The sequence below is a fragment of the Wasmannia auropunctata genome, unplaced genomic scaffold (genome assembly GCF_000956235.1).
Source record: "Wasmannia auropunctata unplaced genomic scaffold, wasmannia.A_1.0 LD335994.1, whole genome shotgun sequence".
Taxonomy (NCBI): Eukaryota; Metazoa; Arthropoda; class Insecta; order Hymenoptera; family Formicidae; genus Wasmannia; species Wasmannia auropunctata.
In genome coordinates this window covers 788,614-808,509 of record NW_012026896.1, presented here as the reverse complement: position 1 = coordinate 808,509, position 19,896 = coordinate 788,614, and the positions used below count along the sequence as shown (strand labels likewise).

At 44.0% G+C, this 19,896-nt stretch overlaps 4 protein-coding genes across 4 annotated transcripts; 1 reads left to right on the top strand and 3 right to left on the bottom strand.

Moving 5' to 3' along the window:
- Window positions 1-788: 788 nt before the first annotated feature.
- LOC105453831 lies at window positions 789-2,823 on the bottom strand. Its single transcript, XM_011696051.1, has 3 exons — window positions 2,779-2,823; window positions 2,052-2,366; window positions 789-1,635 (listed from the first exon to the last, which is right to left on the bottom strand). The coding sequence occupies exons 2-3, from the start codon at window positions 2,305-2,307 to the stop codon at window positions 1,154-1,156; spliced, it is 738 nt and encodes a 245-aa protein (XP_011694353.1). The 5' UTR covers window positions 2,308-2,366; window positions 2,779-2,823; the 3' UTR covers window positions 789-1,153.
- A 228-nt stretch (window positions 2,824-3,051) lies between these two features.
- LOC105453910 (tetratricopeptide repeat protein 25-like) lies at window positions 3,052-6,364 on the bottom strand. The gene is made up of 4 exons (XM_011696188.1): window positions 6,225-6,364; window positions 4,402-4,647; window positions 3,332-3,969; window positions 3,052-3,107 (listed from the first exon to the last, which is right to left on the bottom strand). Exons 1-4 carry the CDS (start codon window positions 6,362-6,364, stop codon window positions 3,052-3,054), a joined length of 1,080 nt encoding a protein of 359 aa, XP_011694490.1.
- Window positions 6,365-8,237: 1,873 nt separating this feature from the next.
- On the bottom strand, window positions 8,238-12,710 carry LOC105453908. The gene is made up of 7 exons (XM_011696187.1): window positions 12,509-12,710; window positions 12,137-12,383; window positions 11,400-11,675; window positions 10,475-10,904; window positions 9,959-10,222; window positions 9,293-9,563; window positions 8,238-8,594 (listed from the first exon to the last, which is right to left on the bottom strand). The coding sequence occupies exons 2-7, from the start codon at window positions 12,375-12,377 to the stop codon at window positions 8,238-8,240; spliced, it is 1,839 nt and encodes a 612-aa protein (XP_011694489.1). The 5' UTR covers window positions 12,378-12,383; window positions 12,509-12,710.
- A 1,046-nt stretch (window positions 12,711-13,756) lies between these two features.
- On the top strand, window positions 13,757-16,034 carry LOC105453830. Its single transcript, XM_011696050.1, has 3 exons — window positions 13,757-13,924; window positions 14,406-15,211; window positions 15,557-16,034. The coding sequence occupies exons 1-3, from the start codon at window positions 13,757-13,759 to the stop codon at window positions 16,032-16,034; spliced, it is 1,452 nt and encodes a 483-aa protein (XP_011694352.1).
- The last annotated feature ends 3,862 nt before the right edge of the window (window positions 16,035-19,896 follow it).

Sequence of the window (19,896 nt, the reverse complement as noted above, 5' to 3'; positions counted from 1 at the left end):
TTAGAAATATATTAATGCAAAAACACATAGAAATACATTAGAGAAACAGAAAGTTGTCAACTTTGACTAAATTAGTTTAGCTCGTTATTATTTCTTTTATTGGAGAATGTATGTATGTAATTAAATTTAATATTGCAAAATTCTCTTCGATTTCTTTTTCTTTAAAAAAAAAAGAACTATATTTTCCAACGAAAGAAATAAAGACAAATTAAATTACTTTAATGAAGTTAACAACTTTTTTTTCAGTGTACCAATAACATATTTTTTCCGCGCGATATGTAGTTATCGCATAAATTTTGAATACTTTTTTCCTTTATTTGTAAATTTGATAAAACTTGGTTTGAACTAGCGTGAAATAGTCAATTACTCTTTTAACAGAAAAGAGATTGAAGAGGTTTTGCAATATTAAATTGTTCCCAAAAAAAAAGAGATAAAAAGAAGTGACCACAGATAATAGAGTGGTGAATGGTGAAGGTTGTTCGTCACTCTATATCACTGTTTCAATTTCAAATTTCGCGATCGAATACGAATAGTAGAAAAAAGCACACGGCTAATTATGATCGCGCGCTCTCATTAACGGGGCGACTACGGTCGCCCGGCATTTCGTACGACGATGCACAATTACACGCGCGATACACCTCTAGCACGAGTAAATAAAGCGTGACTTGACATACACTGGATGGACGTTATATGCAATCAGACACGGTTCGCGGATATAAAAAAAAATAATAAAAAGAACCTCATTCAAAGCATCGTTACAGGCAGTTCGCAATTGTGTTTCTATTCCATCATCAATTTATTATTATATTATATTATACATTTCATTATATCATTGCAGTTAATCTCTATTTCGCGATCAATAAATCTTACAATCAAAGATTTCATTAGAAAAGAAGTGGAAAAATTCAAGATTTTTTGTTGTACTTATAACTAGGTCTGTTTTTTTACCTTCTGAACTTCTCGCATGGTTTATCTTTCCTCTTTATCTTTCCACGTTGAGGAAGAAAAGCGAAGAGATGAAGTGCAAGAAGTTCAGTTAAAAAGAACAGACTTACTGCTGCGGCACAATCCTTCGATTTTTCGTCATGATTTCGTCGTAATTTATTAAGCGTAATTTCCGAACACTTCTTTCGCAGTTCCGGCGAGTTTAGCTTCAAATAGTTACGGTTTCGGAGCTGGAAAATGCTTCGCGAACGAAGGATTCCTCATCGCTCTCCCGTTTTTCCGTTTCATCTAGTGACGAATGATCGCGCGATGCACCAGCGACAGCGTTGCGCTGCACTTTGCCAATAACGGTGTCACCGTTACGCCGCCCGTCCTCGCTGCAGGATCTCGAAATCCTGAATGTCTCGCATTCAGCTTGTCCGCCGCTCGTTTCGACATTACTGGAGCACGTCGCGATTGCTCGTTTTAAAGAGACCGACGCTTTGTCTCCGTCGATGAAGTGCCGGGACTCTTTGCAACACGTTTGGAACGTCATGTGCGACTCGCGTGACAAAAGTTCGTCGTCGCATATCCTCATTCCGTCGAGCTTGTCTCTGCACGACACGTCCGTACGTGAATCGATCACGTACGTCAAGTTGGTCCTCTTGCTTCTGCAGGACACGGCACTGTCCATCGAACTCGAATTCGATTCTACATTAATATCGTTGATTACAGTTTCGAAGCTTTTATTTCGAAATAAGACAAATTTTTTGGAAACATAACGATAAGAAATAAAAGACAAAATTTAAATGTTATTTAATAAAAGAAATAAAATTGCAGTTATTTTATAGAGGAATGCAGAATTCTGCGTGATGATAAGAGATCAGCTTACGCATGAGAAACAGAACGCAAAATCTTTACGGTTTCACGAATAAGCCGATTTTTTTCAAAACATTCAATTCGCTGCATATGTATCACATTTTTGAAACAACAGATTCAATTTTTATCATCTGTGGATCGTTTTTTCAAACAATATTTTTAAATTTTTCGACGATACAGAAAAGCATTGCGGGGGATTTATTGAAGGGGTATCCCCCTTCAAATAAATCCCTCCGCAGACCTAATACCTATCTCGCGTCGTTCGAGAATCTCGTCCTCCAGACAATCGGAGTAGAACGACGACGTTAAAGCGTCGTTGTCCTTGCTGCACGTCGTTCTCCTAATTCCCGAACTTGTTATCGCCTCCTCGTCCCCCACGGATGGTCCTTCGCGTTGCGGAGATAACCTTCGAAGAATACCGTCGTGGCATCGATCCTTGCCGAACGTGACTTCGCGCAGAGCACGATTCAGCTGTTCGATTAGATCTCGGATGTAAGACAGCATTGGGGTGTCACCCTCCTCCTCGCTGATCTTCGCGGCGTTTCGCAGCTCCTCGAGGGCCTCTGCGTGAAGCGGGGCTCATCTTAGGGACGGTCGCATACTATACTTAACTTCCTACATAATTTTATCCGAACACATATCCGTGCACAAACGGCGAGCGAATCTAAAAGTCATCATACGTAAAAAAAAGTTTTAGTCGTAACCATAAAGTCGTAAGCGAATCGATCAATCACAATCAAAATTGCGATCTTTTAGATTTTTTCGAATGTGATTGATGTCGCTTACGATCTGGCGGTTACGACTGAAATTTTTTTACGTGCGATAACGTTTCTTAAATCGTCACGTAATTTCAGCGAAGCGATCAAATATGTATCTAAATGTATAACTGAATTTTAAATAATTCCAGGGTATATACATGTTATACATGTATTTAATTTGATCTCATTCCTAGACTAGCCATTTCGTATTTTTTACCACAATTTTGCCGTATTTTAGTTGTTTACAGATATTTCACCGTGGTCTACATTTTGATATCTTCTCACAAACACAGTGAAATGAAAGTTCCTCGTGATAAAACTAGCGTACACGTCACGGGTAAAAGTGTTATATTTTTCACTCTGCTTCTGTTTTCTTTCCTCCTTTCTTTTTTGCAGCTCAGTCATACAATTCTGATATAACTAGACGTTTCGGATATATTTTTTGCGGAGCAATTCGGATAAAAATGTAAAATTGCGGGAAAACGTGCGTTTATTTTTTCGGTGGAGAACGAAAACGGCCAGAGGCCACAACGCGGATATCATACCCTGGAAAAATTCCAAAGGTTAGAAAAATTAGATTTTTTTTTTTTAAAAACTTCGCTGAAATCCCGATGAAAAAGAAAGATATGTGTTATCTCTGGCTGGAGGACGGCGCGTCACAATTTCGCTCGCGCGTTCGGCTAAGAAAGAATTGGGCCAGGAAGAAGAAGAAAAGGGATGCTCTCGGAAGGATGCTCTTGGAACGACAGTTTGAGAAATAGAGTCATCACCGGCGAAACGACCCAGCATCGCCAGGCACTGCGCCCGCAGCAGGTCGGCGTGGAAGGTCCACTTCTTCGAGCTCGCCTCCTCCGCGCATTCCCGGCACCGCGTCGCCTTGCGCAGCGCCTTGACGTACTTCCCCGTCTCCAAATGGCAGCGTCCAATCTCGTGGTGCACCCAGGCACGCGGCACCGGATGGCCGACGTGGATCGACAGGTTTTCCAGGGCACGCGCGGCCGCTTCCAGATGGCCGAAGCTGAGATGCACCTCGCCCAGAGTCACGAGAGCGTGCGACAGGACGACGGGGTCGTTCGCGCCCTTCGACAGCCGCACCATCATGGCGACGTTGCTGCACGCTCGATCGTGCCGCCCCAAGGCCGCGTGTATCAGAGATAAGTACCGGTACGCCGGTATTCTGTGCCGACGGGGATCGTCCGAGTGGGAAGATAACGCCAGTAGATCCTCGGCGAGTCTCAGAGAAGTCTTCATCTTGCCGGCGTTGAAATTGACTTTCAGGTTCTTCAGCATGGCATTGGCGCGACTATTGACGTGCTTCAGCATCGTTCTGGATCGGATTAGCTTGGAAGTCAAGGATCCGAGAGCGGGGGAGATTTTATACGAGGGCTTCTTGTGGCTATCGAGATATCTGAAGAAGATAGAAAACTCCTTTGATCGAAGCATCGAGACACTTGGCAATATTCAAGTTTTAACTTATCAAGGATAAAGACTTCGATTAAACTAAATTTCTTGAATGCAATTGAATAACGCCATCATCTCGTCGTTTTAAAGTAGAAGAAACTTTGTTTTTCTCAATTTTAATTTTAATTCAAATTTTATTTCAAGATGTAATCGCTGTAATATTTAATCTTGGATGTCAAAAGATTGAAGTAATAAAAAAAAATCGGCTTTAAAAAATTTATAGGGAAATCTTTGAAATTAAGATTGCGATCCGCGCGGTTGGAATATTAATAAAAAATCGGCTTTAAAAAATTTATAGAGGAATCTTTGAAATTAAGATTCGCGCTGTTGGAATATTTATCATCTACGTTAAATATAAGTGAGTTCGATCTGCTCTTACCTGAGAACGTCGGGGATAATTGATAGGTCATTAAAAGACTTCGTGGTATCGCGCGCTTTGAGTGCCACACTCTCGTGACTCGAAGTCACCCTCGAAATCGCGTCGTCTCTCGACGAGCTTTTTTCCGAATTGTTCCACGAGCTTATCGTGGCTGCGGTACGTCGCGCCGCCACACTGTGACTGCTATCGTGCGGACACACGGTAGCTGCTCGATGATACAACACCAGTGCCGACTCGTACTCGCCACTGTACGATTTATGTGGGTGAATTTTGAGGTATTACTTTATTAAGTAATATTAATAATTATTAATTATTCCTATTAATTATTCTTGTCATTTAGGCTTTATTATTAATCCCGCAATGGTATAAACGATTTCATATAAAACGTTTGAATACCTAATGAATTATTAAGCAATTATTACATTATTAATAAGTATTGTTTTATCAAAGTAGAATTTAATAATTTAATATAAATATGTTATACATATATATATATATATATATATATATATATAAGTATATACCATGTAAAATAATCAATTTTATAAAAATATTGTAAGTATTTTGATAAATACTCGATATTTATTTATATATTTATTCAAAAACAAAATTTTCGATAAAAGTATGAATATAATAATGTCTACTGTTACAATTGCAAGGCTACAAGAAAAGCGTCTATCGCTTTATTGACACAGGATTAAGCCGCAGACTGTTTGAGAATTTTTTTTTTAATCGAGGAAAAAGGAAACCTATTTGCAGAATTAAAACGCTCATGGCTATCCGCAAAAACTAAACATCGACCGTTTGTAAAGCGATATTCTCGTCGAATGTTCTTTCAGGGTAACGAGACGTATTGGCAACATTTCCGATATTCCCCATGACCCATTTTTTTCTCAAGTGCGGCCGAAATGCTCATACCTCAGCGACAATTATGATTGGTTACCGTAACGAGCTTTAAATTTTTAATATTCGGTGCAGCGAAGTTATGCGCTGCATTTTATCGATAACAAACTCGCCTTGCTACAACATCCGATAAATTTTCACGCAGTTAACGAAAATATTTACCAATATTTCAGTTCAAAATATCAATATGTTTGAAATATTAAACGCTGCAATTATCAATTTATTAAAATGCGTAGTACTAGCATTGAAAATGCAATCGAGAAACTATTGTGTGTGTGAGGAACAAAATAGAGAAAAATTTTTAACTAACTTTCTCTATTCAGTCTTCAGATAGGATTTATTTCAGACGAAAGACTTTCTTGCCGCACGAAAGAAATTGTTTTCATCGCTTATACACGTCGATCAATCTACATCCGTGTAAAATATTGACACGTTTGACGTAACTAAGTTAATAGGTATACACCGTGATCACTTCTACACATTCACATGTGCGGATCCAATTTCCAATTGAAAATTACAGGACGTCGAGGCAACACAATACCCTTCCTCTCTCATTGTTACACGCGCGCTCGCGATTCAGCGCGACCGCGCGAGATCCTTTCAGAGACGAACACATTATTAAAGAAACGGTCGGCCTGTTTAGATCCGCGTCGCGGAAAAAGGAGCGGGCGGAAAACGGAAGCGTGCAGAGTAAGGGGTTAATGCGCTTTTGATGTAACCCCGAAAACGGCGATCGATTCCGGAATTATTCAACGGCGCGCGGACCCTCGAGACCGGCGTCACGCCCGCGTCAAATTAACCGGGCTAATCAAAAGTCGTGAAATATGAAGTGGAACGGCGCGATTAATGCCTTCCAGCACTTAATATCGTTAACAGGTATTGATCACCTCCCTCGCCCCCCTCCCCCCCCCTCTCCCTACCGCTGGCACAGCTCGTCCGCCTGGCGATGTAGGGCCTGTGCATACTGCCGGTTATTTCCGCGGGACAGTTTCGTAGCGCTGGTCTTTATCTGAAGGCGCGCGCGGCTCTCCGCGCTCTCCACGGTCTGCCTGATGGTCATGTCGAGATCGCGCGTGGCGTTGGTGAGCTTCCGTCTGGCAGAGGTAGCCATTCATATCGCCTCGCTCTCTTTGTCTCTCTCTTTCTCTCTCTCTGTTTCGTCCGCCGCGAGTCCACCCGATCAAAGTTATCGGCGATTTGTTTTTTCGGACGGAGGCTGCCTCTCGCAACCAATTTTGCTCGTTTAAAATCGATTCCTCGCGTGCAACGCGAGATAGGTATGTGGCCTGTGTTCCGAAATTCACTGCCAGCGCTGAAAATCTATATATAGCAACGCGTAACGTAGACTATAGATTTTCAGCGCTGGCAGTGAATGTGGGAATGCAGCCGTTAACGGGTCTGTTTGTGACATACACGATTGTTATATTAACCTAATTGTGCACAAATGTAATTATATGGTATGTTTATCTTCTGTTCTATATACGCCAACTCGGGCAAGTTGTTTTTTTTTCATTAATTATAAAAATATACGTAATTATATAAATGAATGCAATTTTATTAGATAAATGTAATACTTGTAAAAGATCAGCAATAGTATAAATTTCGAGGCAGACGAGCGATATTGCGACTAGCTATACTATAATTACTATGCGGCAGCATTTATGAACATCCTCGTGCACGAGAAGTAATCTTTGTAATCTATCTTCGTAATCTGTCTTCGTAAATTTCATTGCGTATCTGAAACAATAACGCATATAGCGACCCGCTTCCCGAGCGACTTAATAGAAGGCTATCCGTCTCACGCTATAATTTCCAACGCAGACGATTCCAGGAAGACATGACGTAACGTAATTCTTACATCACGCGTTAGACTTACGCATTGTAGAAATAAACGAGGGGGTTTTTAATTAAAACGCAAATCGCACAAATACACGTATTTTATTTATTATATTCAATTTCCATCGCACTAATTTCCCTTTTCTCTCTTACTCTCTTTGCCGCTCAATATATTACCATATTGTCCCCACGCGGCGGCTAATTAATTATTCTTGCCAATTAACAGTCGGCATATCGCCGCGGTAAAGCGTTGCCGGAGAGCCCGGCAAATGGGGCGAGAAAAAAAAACAAAGGGGGTGGAAGTGGAATTTTCAGGCGATGGTAACGAGCGTAAAAGAAAAGAAAATAAAGAAAAGGGGAAAAAAAGAACCCCGGGAGTGTCGTTGCGGTATAAGGAGACTTCCGCCACGATGCTTTCGGTTAACTCCGCGGACGGCCTGAATGCTGCTCATCTCTCGGATTGGGAGGGCGCGATGTCGTTATTGGAAAACGACCGTGCGTCACGGCGAAATGGTCCTGTCAGACGCGTCGCCAGATTGAAACGCGCGGATAACGAGGGCGGAGCGCGGATGATGCGCGGCGAATAATAAAAAGAGAGAAATCACCGTACGCGATTGTGATTACGTAAAGTAGCGGAGCTGCAACGTCGGTCGAGAATTCTTAATGCCGCGTTACTTTATGCAGCGTAATCTTAACGCTCTTTGCGGTTCCGCCAAAGGTAGAAAGTAGCATAAAATTATATTCTAAACGAGTAAAAAAAATAAAATAAAATAAAATAAAAATGAGCGTATATTTCAACATATTGTTTTATTTGCAAAATGTGGCCGAACAAATTGCCTCCGTCAGCGTGAAATAGAAACTGCAAATAAACCCGTTGATGAGGTACAGATTTTTTAATGGCCTTTTAATAAATTTGAAACGAACAAACGCGCATTAATAACGTAACGGTCGAAATGAAGCTCCCATTCGCGTATCCACGCGTCGTTGTGTACATCTGCGGCCGGCGTCGATTATCCGGCGATAATTTCCAATGAAATGCCGGCGCAAACGATGCAAGAGACACGACTGTGTTCGCGGCCCCGATTGACGACCCCGGATTAATCGTACTCTTGAAAATTCACAAAACCCGGTCGCCTGCGCGGCGGGGCGTGCTGCCGCAACAAAGCGATCCTGGCGTCCCTCTCCGGGTCCTTCGGCGGGCTGGGTAATATCGTTCTTCGCGTGGACGGCATTTTGAACTTTCGATCGATCGGCTTGCAGCCCGGCATGACGGAGAGTCGCCTCTCGGCGGGCACGACGTCCATTCGCCGCCACAGAAAATCCACCTCTCCCCTCATCTCCTTCGGCATCAGCTCGAGGATAAGCTGCTGCCTGGCCGCGATGCCGTCAAAGTCACCGCTACGCTCCACGTCCAGCTCGTCCACGATCCTCACGACCCTTTCATAGAAATCTATCTGCGGAAACATTATACCCGGCCCTTGAATTAAGCACCCAAGGGATAAGCACTCAATGGAAAATGCTTTGCTTATCCCTACGTCAGCGACTCGATTGTGTCGCATAATGGCGAGGACTGCCTCTCGCGAAAGGGGATCGTTACAAAATTCGTCTTCAAGAAGAGAGATATTCCCGCTGCAGCTTTTCTAGCTTTTTTTACACCTAATACGAAAAAACCTGTGGTCGGGAAATAACGGGAATGTATAACGCCTGAACAAAAAAAAGGAAGGAAAAAGAAACCTTTTGTTGTCTAAAGAAAAGCATAACGAGAACGTAAAATTTTCTGAAGAAAATTAGCTCTCGTTCGTTTAGTAAATATAACATGTGTCGCGATAATGCACCGATAAATATATTTCGCCGTAGAGCCAGACTTCATCTATTAAAAAATTCAAAGGACGCGACGGCGCGGATTGTTCTGAAGAGGGGAAAAATTAGCGCAAATTACTGTCGGTGGCGGCGGCGAGCGGGCGAATCGGTTTTACTCGTCGTTTTCCGATACTTTTTTAAACACGTTCTCTTCTCGCGCGCGTCGCGAGCTAATTTTAAATAATGTGCGCATATCGATCGTAAAATAAATTCGAGAATACCGCAAAATGGCGACGCGCGCTACGACGTTACGACGAATAGCTATCGCGAAGGTATGAAATTTTATTTTTACCAGACAATCGATATTGAGCGTTTTGGCGTGCGCGAGCGCTTGAATCGCGATGTCTCGCGCCTCGTTCCGGTTATTCTGATGGACCTCGATTCGCAGCATCAGGTGATCGATGTTCAGCACCCATTCGTCGCATTTCGCCGCCCGCGCCATGTCCCGTCCCTTCTTGGCGTAGAATCTGGCCATGTCGAGGCGGTGTATGTCGATGAGAAACTTGCAAAATTCATGATGCAGCCAGGCGAGCTCGAGCGGCGCGGATGCCATAGCTAATCTCCTGTTCGAACCGCAAATATCGGGAGCCGTTTTCGAAATATCGATTGGTTAAATGGGAATTATTATGGTGGATTAACCACGAGCGCATAATTATAACTGTAAATTACACGCATAAATTATATAACGTTTCTAAATTATATAATCTGTAATCGTATAAATTATTGTGCAGCTTTATGCCGAACGGAGATGAAAGAGGTAACGGCTGTTACTTCAAAGAGAGTGAAACTTGCAGAAATAAACTAGTTCCCCGATTAAATCTTTCATCGGTGTTGCTCCCGTGGCTTCTAATAACACGGAAATAAAACATGAATATCTATTTGCATAAAGGAGAAGGGAAATTTACAAGAGATCACGTATTCCGCCCCCAAAATCTATTTATGAATGAGTTATATGTACCTCCGGAACATCTTCAGCGTCTCCTTCGAGTTCACAGTCGGCATCCATGCGAGATCGATGTCGCGGGGCAGCGTTGCAACCCGTATCCCCAGGTGATGCTTCACATACCTCGTCTTCATTTCCTCGTTGTCCAGAGACGTCAAATTACGCGTGTCAATGTACACCCGTGCCACCGTCTTGTACAGCGCGTCCAGGCACCGTTGCTTCAGCGGGAACATCCTGTCCGAGTACGCGTCGAAGCTGTCCTTGACGTGATCGACGAGCCTGGCCGAGGATCGTGACGGTCAGATCGGAATCTCATAAGCTTAAATAAGTTTAGAAACTTTATAAATTTCGCTACGAATGTACTGCCCGCGCGCGAGCAACTCCGGCGATGGCAACGATAATATCCGAGTGCCTCTCGGACACTTCAATTTCAAGAAAACGGACGCGCGTTTCGAAATATCCGCAGTATATCCGTAGCTTATTGGCGACTTGTTCTCTCCGGAGCAAGTCCGGAGAACCACCGTTACCGACTTGAAGAAGGTCGGATAGTCCTTGTTGATCCTCGCGGCTTGCAGGAGGCGCAGGAGAAAATCCGCCTTTACGACGACGACGTTCCTCCGCAATTTTCTCTCCCGTTCCATCATCGTTCTGCACCCCTTCGAGATCTTACGCCGTCGGAACAGGGTGACGTAGAACGGCCGTCTCATGCGCAGAAGATTCTGCAGGTACGTCGCGTTACGATGGCACGTACTCGCGAGAGCGAGCAGCTCGGCGATCGACCTCTTGCTGTGCGAGGAGACGATCTCCGGCCGGCTCATCATCTCCTCGAGGAAATCCCTATCGATCGTCAGGTAACCCATATCCATTCGCGCTATGATACGGTTGAGCCTTTTCATTCGCGTCTGCCGCTGCACCTCGGGATCGTTCACCTTGAATCTCACCTCATCCTCCGCGACTACACCTACACACGCGGTCGTAAAGCCAATCCACTCTCGTCGAATTATCGCCGAGGCAATTCCAAGGTATTTGTACTTACACAAAATTTTTTTATTATTTACAGATAACGCACGTAATTTTACAACGATATCGTCTAGTAAAATCATTCAGAGAGAGAGAGAGAGAGAGAGAGAGAGAACGTGATGAGTTCTCGGTTATATCACTGAGAAAGGCCGTACACTTATATCACTGTTACTCGACTTTGCTTCGATAAAACGAGGTCCGATAAGAACCGAAGTATTTTCTCTCTCTCTCTCTCTCTCTCTCTCTCTTTCTCTACCATCGGCGAAAATTGAATCTCGCCTCGTAAAAGTCAGTGAGCGCTATATTCCGAGACGACTGTTCTCTCACTGTGACTCGTCGAGTATGTATACTCGCTCGCTGAACTGATATCGCGACGAGCGAGACGCGCGATCGTTTGTCGCCCACTTTTGCCCCCCCTAATCGCGCGATCACGCACCTTCGAGCTCGTCCTCCTCCTCGTCGAGCTTGTCGATCAGGAGCTCGCGGTGCTGCCACAGACGCCGTATCCACGGGTAGAGCAGCAGCAGCGCGACGGGCGACGTGTTCCGGCCGATGCAATCTTCGATGGTCTCGTTTGCCTGATAGACGCCGTGCTCAAAGGTCACCCCGTGCCGCCGCATGCCCTCGTACGCGTGAACCAGACTGTGACCGAACTTGCCGATCTGGAAAAGCGCCTCCATTCGCATCTGCCGCACTTTATAATGGCCGGGATCTGCGGGGCGAGAGACACGACGATGTGCATACGCACGAACGCAGAGATCAAGCGTGTGCGCGCTATTTTTTTTTCTCTCGTTTTTTTCTTATGAAACTATCGAGCGAAAGACGATTATCGAACGTCGTCGATCGATTAACGCCGCTTAAGCGCGACGTACCGTTTATACGCCACGTTACAGGATAAACATTGTTCGTAGGCTGAAAATACCTAGAGGTGAATTTTAAGAAAATAGCCCTAAATAAACGGAAGGCGCGGACGTGTTACTATTGTAAACGCGTGAGAACAAAATGGGGATGATTAATAACGGGGGAGGGCGGGGAGGGAAGATAATTACAATAACATTCATTTGCGTATTACCGTGAAAGTGTGAAAAGAGTATAGCCTTGGTATCTAAATAACAGCACGTTAACTTTACGTTTTCACGTTTGCACGAAGTTTCTTGTCTGGGCTGTACCTACACCTTCTCATACATCTCTCCGACAGTTTTTCCGCCGCGAAATATTTCGTGCACTTGATGAGCGCTCTGTAGAGGCCGATCAACGTTCTAAGATCCTCGGCCTCGGCTGATTTGGACGCCTTCTCGAAATAATGTATGGCCACGAAGTGTCTACCAAGAGCGGCCAGTCGATAGCCCCATTCTCGATAAAGAATAGCCTCCCTAAAGACTTGGGGAGCCTCCTCCCTCTTCAGCGCCGACATGATGATCTATTGAATGTTTTTAAGCAGTGAGGAACGTAATTCACGCGACCGTTAGATACACGGCACGGCACCAGAAACACTACTGTCGTAAAAAGTGACAATAATAGATAAAAAATTAGTCAGGAACTTACGTTTTCTTCTTGGACGATAAATTTTTCTGACGTACGCGAAAAGAAACCGCGAGATTTATGTTTTATCTTCACATGATTGATTCTTTCGTGTTCTTAAATTTTGCTAATCGCATTTACGACTTAATGATTTATTAAACGTATATTATCTGTCGCATTGACATGACACTCAAATGACGGATTGATAGATGGATTATCATGGATGGAGCGTACCGCGTGAAAATAGGCGAATATGAGCGACACGGTACATAATACATTGCGACTGTCGCGGATTCCAAAATGCAGCTTTGCAATAGAATGTAATTTGACACAGAGGCCGCAAAGTGCTAAATTTGGTTTATCGCAGCACATTCGTGGATGTAAATTAGTAGATCGATAGAGAGAGAGAGAGAGAGAGAGAAAGAGAGAGAGAGAGAGAATATATAGCACAGCGCATCGGTTATAAATGAATTTCGTTGGATTGACACACCAACGGCGTTATGATGTATATCAAAATATGCGAAATTGTATACGTGTGTTGAAATATGCGAATTGATTCCCTCGTAAAGCATATTTTTTTACAGTTTTAGAAACGAGATCCGAAACGCATATATCTGCAAATACGACAGAAAAGCAGCGTTGAGGTATTTGCCATTCGCGAAAACCAGGTCACTTTTCCTCCGTGCTCCTCCACGGAAAAACTCTGCGTTAGAGCCTACTCGCGCGTTTCATTGTCGTGCTCTGTTATACACGACAATTAATGCCACAAAGGCTCTTATGTACGTCGTAGTATTTAGGAATGAAAGCGGATTAAGATGAATACTACCTCGAACTGATCCCTCGACTCGAATACCCCAAGGAAACTCGGGCAAGAACTTTTTGGCTGCCGCGCTTTAAATCTCAAAGAGAATATTTAACAGAGAATATTCCGAGATTTTGGGCCGTTCGGTATTAAAGTCTTCATTCAAGGTAGAAGTTAATTATTATTTCCGTTGTAATAATACCGCCTAATACTCTAAAATAACGCGAGTTTAAAATATGTTGGAAAAAAAATATATAAAAAGCGTCGAAATAAGAGAAAGTTTGTTCGATTCTTTAAAGATTTTTTTTTCTGTTTGTTCTTATTTTGGTATTAGGCAGTAAAGATATTATCGTCGTTAGGCGACTAACGGAATATTATGTATTTTTCAGATTGCCATAAATCGACCAGGACGAATCCTTCTCGTAAACCATCGTGGACCATCGGGTTAACGGTGCCCTCGAGATGCGGTGATGGCTTTGTTGTATAGGTTCGCGCAGCTGCACGATCGCAGTGGCACGCGGGTCTTCTCCTTCGTCGTCACTAGGACCGTCGTGCGCGATCCTGAGAGGGACGTCACCAGCAAGGAACTAGTATGCGGTTTTCAGAGATGGGCCGTCGCTTTTTCACGCGGGGAAAAGGTAATTCGATCGGCGACATCCAATTCGACATTCGATTCGATTAGAATTGTTAGTCATAAAATCTTTTACATATTTCTATAAATGTTTATTTAATTATCGACACAGAAATCAGGTGTAGAACAGGTTTACAACAGAAAGTTCTTTCTATTGTATAAAATACAAAGGAAATATCTATTAATTTAAATCCCTCCGCTCTTTGAACGTTTAACGCTGAAATTATTAAAGGTGCCAATTGGGTAATTTTCAATATTCTTGTTTTCGATTAGTGAAGAGTTGCTTTGATATTATTTGTATCATTAGTATTATTTGTAGATATTATATTCACATATTTTTATTATTCTGTACTGTATAATAAAAAAAAAGAAAAAATTAAAATGGTTAGCGGAGCCGAAATAGTATTATTTGCGGTTAATTTATCTCGAAAGCTGAAATACGATTAGAATTAAATAGCGAATACCATCCGATGTTTATCCCATCCAAGGTCCTGGGCGTGTACTTGGTATGGCGTGGCGCGTCAAGAAACCTCCGCGTATACGTGGACTTCACGTTCACGCTGCTGAATCGGGAGCACTTCTCCATGAACGAGAGCTTCTCCGGCAAGCGCGTCAAGTTCACCTACGAGGCGCCGGCCCAGGGCAACCGCAGCTACATCGCCGTGGCGGACCTCTACAGCCGTAATTTCGCCGACACCAATGGCGAGTTTCAGCTGGAGCTGTCCATGGCGAACGTGCGGACGGTCTACATGACGGAGGTCAGGATGCCAACGTCGGTGTTCTCGGCCGGCCAGACGAAGCCGAGCAAGCTGGAGACCGACTACTTCGCGTTCGGCGGTTTCGACTGGAATCTGGTCATCTATCCGCACGGCAAGGACGCGGACGGTCGCGGCCAGGACAGCCGCGTGAGCGTCTATCTGATGCGACTGTCGGGCTTCGACCATCGATGCCGGGTGAGATACAGTCTGGCCCTGGGCGAGGGCGAGCGGCGGATCGACTCCGGGCAAATCGAGGACATATCCGACGACGATGGCTGCGGCTTCGGATGGCACACGAGGGTCAGATGGTCCGACATCGCGCACAAGGGCACGCTCCGCGTGTCGCTCGAGATGCTCGAGGCGAGGACCATTTGCGAGGTCGCAGTGCAGGCGCTGGGCCCGTCGGTCCTGCCGGCTGCGCCCTGCTACGATCGCGACAAGCAGGCCTGGGCCATCCGCGCCGATCTCAACTCCGACACGGTCAGGCTGCACTTGGTGTACAAAGACATCCATAATGTGCCGAGGAATCACTTAAGGTTTGCATTTTATTTTTATCGTTAAAAAGTTAAAATCATATTTAATTGTAACCACTTATACATATTTTTAATAGTAGATTTTCTTAAATATATGTCAATTTAATATTTTTTACATAAGAATTTTTCATCAGTAAATCAATCAATAATAAAAATTGTAATCTAATTAACGGGATTAGCGGGAAAATAATAAAACTTCTAGCGTTAAAATAATGTTCATTGATAATAAAGATTTTTATAAAGGATAGATGTTCTTTCATAATATAAACCAAGCTTGAAGAACATCGAAGAGATTCCGAGTTGATATTTAGGAAAACTATAATTTTGAGACACTTTTTGTTCAAACAGGTACGTCAGTTGGTCGGCATATCTACTGAGGGGCGAGGGACCAAACGTCGCGGCGATTGGACTGCCCGGCGAACCGTTCAGCCGCTACTACGTTCAGGAGTCCGTTGACGAGGGTATCATTATGGAGACGAACGTGGACATGAATGAGGTGAAGGAGAATCACTGTCCGTACCTCACGGACAAGGGTCAGCTGAGGATTCGGCTGGAGTGGAACGAGAGCCACCTGCTCTTTCAGGCGACCTATCACAAGTACGACGACGTGTGTCGCGTGCACAATCAGCAGATGCGACGCGAGATCGTGTCGCTGCAAGCGGAGAATTATAGTCTCGAACGGCAGCTGTTCAGCTATCAGAAGAGCCTGGCGTACGCACAGGCGCAGCAGCAACAGCAGCAGCAACATCCGAATCAACAGCATCACTCGGTGGGTCATCAGGGTCATCTCGAGCGGTCGGCGTCCAGCGACACCGAATACGCTTGACAAGTGGAACGCGAATTATCAACGTCACCAACACCACCGGGTTATCGGCGCCAGTTGACGCCGGCGACGGCGGCGGCGGCGGCGGCGGCGGTGCCGGACGAGGACCAGCGGGTACATCAGAATCTGGTCAGGATGATGGATCGACGGTTGAGCAACGTGCAGTTGCAGCAGCAGCTCTACGAGGAGCAGCGGCCACATCATCGGCACAGCAACGCCAGCGGTGGCAGCGGGGTCTCCTCGCCCAGACGGAGCATCGATCGCAGCGGTCAGGAGCATCGTCGCAGCATCCTGCAGCAGCCCAGATCCAGCGTCGGCGCCAGGTCCAGCAATGGAAGCGGCGGCGGCGGCGGCGGCGGCGCTTACGAGACTCGCGCCGCCGGCAACAACGATCGGAATGCCGGCTACTATCTGGGATACGTCGGCCAAGCGACGCACAAGCGACGCAGGACCACATTCTGGGAGACGCTGACGGGTCTGGTGTGCTCCTTGGGCGCCTTGGCCTCCAGAGCGGCGAAGATGGCCACCAGACGAAGCGATCCTCTCTGAGGACGGCCGACGGCCGCAGACCCGGCGGAATTGCGGGGACGGGCAAACGCGCGGGAATGTGACGTGGAAACTCGTCGGGCGTGCATATGTACACCGCGTTCTGTCTTATGTATGTCGGTGCAATATCTCGCGCTAAGCGGATTTCGAGAGGTATCGAATACGTACAGGAGTCACATAACACGATCGAAGGAATTGTATGATCCTAACACATGGTTGGTATCTCTTGCATTCGTTCCTTCATAAATTTTATATTTTTTTATGTATAGTGGCTATTAATTTAACATTATCTGTTTTTTAATTAGATTTTTTTTTAATAGATTTCGTAATAATACAGCAAATTATATTGATGGGATGGCAAGAATTCCTCTAAGTTTCATAATCTTATTTTTTTCAATATGTATATATTTTTTCCCAAACAATATGTATATATTTTTTTCAATATGTATAATTTTTTTTTTATTCTACACCAAGCATAAACAAAAGTATCTTCTCATTTTTCATAAAACATGTTAGAGATATACAATACAAAGTACGCATCGGATGCGCCGTACACCCGCTGAATACGGGGTTAGACTTTATGCGAGACGTGTTTGCAAACGGTTCCCGATTTAAGAGATCGCCGTGCCGATTTTACGAGACAGAACATCCCATATACGTGTAACGCAGGAAACACGGTAGGGAGCGAAAGGACCGAGGAAAGAGGATCGTAGGGTGAGTCTAGGGTCGCGTTCTCCTCGACCTACACCGACACACGCTTTTACATACACACAGTTTTACACAGACGGATACACACCAGACACACACATCTCCTTCCCACACACACCACACACAAACACGCAATGCGTACACGTGTCTACACACGTACACGAACACGAATCTATCTACTTGTCAATTTACTAAAGAACCTATTTTCCTCTAAAGACTTTTTTCACCTATTGTGTACATCGCCGTGGAAATAAGAGGATATGCGCGTTGGCATAGTCGCCAAAGCCAAGTAACAATACTGTAATTATCGTAGTACGTATATTAAACAGAAACTTTAGAATACAGTCAATGTTACATAAGCGAACAAATACGAGAGGAGCGAAAGAAACGGGACGGGAAGAGAAAGAGAGGGAGGGGGAAAAAAGCACGGAATTCTCCGTGCTTTTTTTGAGGAGGGAAGGGAGGCCTTAAAAGGGCTGCATCGCGATGCGCGTAATGCCGTCGTTGTGCAAATTGAGTTCACTCTCAGACGCTCTAGTCGATTTCGTCCCCTTCAAATTGGTCTTTTTACTACGAAACATTAAGAGTGTCATTGTTATATAACTCTGCGTTTCCATTCGAGCTATCGCTACTCGCCGTACAAATATTTAGCTGAGAGAAAGAGAAAGAGAGAGAAAGAGAGAGAGAGAGAGAAAGAGAGAGATTGTGAGCTGGAGTATCTATTAATTCTAAAACAATCTATCTGAGACGTATGTGGATTAAATAGGAATTGAGAAAAAATATATTTTGCGAACTTGCATTTATTTCGTATTTTCGTAAGTCGGATAGGCTTTAATGTATCTCTCATTCGCATTCGTCTTTATAAAAACTGAAACGACAGAAAGTTTAAAAGAGAAAACTCATTTCCTTAAATCAAGATACGTAAATTCTCGTCTATTTCATGTATAAAAAAATATATAAAACATCATGTTGACATAAATTAGCGGTACAAGAGTGTAAACTAGACTTCCAAAGCTCGTGGGAAATTTCTTGGAAAAAGAATCAAAGATTAAGGAATTCGGATTTACAGAATAAATTTCTTTTACAACTCGCCTATCTTTCGAGCGTCCTAAAGGAACCAATCAAGCGTACCTCGTACTCACACAGAGTATCACACGATAATTAAAGGCAATTTAAACTGAGAACGTCGGTCACACGCCGCTTTGATTAAAGCACAGACTGCACTTGCCTTTCGTGGAAGGCTACACGATCAGGGTAAAAATAAAAGAAGAAGAGAAAGCGAATGAAGTAACACGCCACTCTTCCATTTCATGAGTTCGACGTCAGAATCGCCCAATTCAGTTTTCTAATGCTCCGTGTTTTTATTTACGTCATTACGAGAATCGCACGTGCAAAAAAATCTCGGCGAAGTGGCGCCGTTTTTGTCATCCAGTTACCTATTTATCGCATACCATCTCAAATATATTAGAATCAATGATCTAGGTGCAGATGTGTTCCAATCTCGCAATCCGGTCGTACGCGAACGACTGTAATTTTCTTCATTCTTTATACAGCAGCGTCATATCTCACGTCGACGAAAATCCGACTGGAATAAAACTTATTCAGCGAGAAGAGAGAGTAAAGTATAAGATTGAAAGTCAGCAGTATTTTTTCCGTATTTTTTTTGTTTTTTTTTTTAAATACGCGGTCATTCCAAATTGTCCAAAGTGTGCGCGCGTTGCAGAAATGCGCTTGTTAAGAATTTGCGAGAAACGACAATTTTGTCACTCGACCTGTAGCTGCTGCAATAATGCGGCACGTGTGTGGCGTACACACACACGCACCGCTGAAAATTTATAAACATTCAATTCGCGCACAGTTTAAATCTTTCATAATCAGACGTCTCTCCTCAGATGAGATAACGCTGTAACAGTTGTATCTATATTCTGTGGCGTATCCGCAAACGTTTCTCGGCGACGAACAAAATTTCGTTTGCCGTAATTACAGAATTTCGCGGTCTCACTCGACGCGAACGCATTCTCGTCTTACTTTACTCCTTGCCGTCAGGATAGACGCAATAATTTCCGCCTCGCCTCACCGCGACGGGATATTTTCTCGTACGTGTGTGCGAGAGAGAGCACCCCCGTACGTTACCCGAAATACATAGCGCTACGCGGAACCATGTACCGTATCCCCGCGGATATATGTATGTACATATACATTTGCGACACACCGGCAGGTAACATTTGATCGATACTGTATCACCGGTCCGCACATTGGATGTTCCCCCGTGAAAGCACGTACATGCACACTTACGTACGTAGCCGAAACTGTCCTGCGTCATAATGTGTGCACGTGTGTGTGCATGTACGTGCGCTTTCAGGTGATACGTCGCTCACAGCTAGAAACTCGTCTCTCCCATATAACGTCTATAGTGTCAATCTATCAGGAGAAGAATTCGTTAACTATACGGAATCGCCAACGACACATTTTTGTGTCATTTTTAAAATGAAAGTCGCATAAAAAAACCTGCATTCTCGACACATTATTATTTTCGCTTGACCTGAAAAAATAAAATCTCCTGATCAAGTTGCCAAATTTTTAATAAAAAAGTGAAAACAGTTTTTTAATA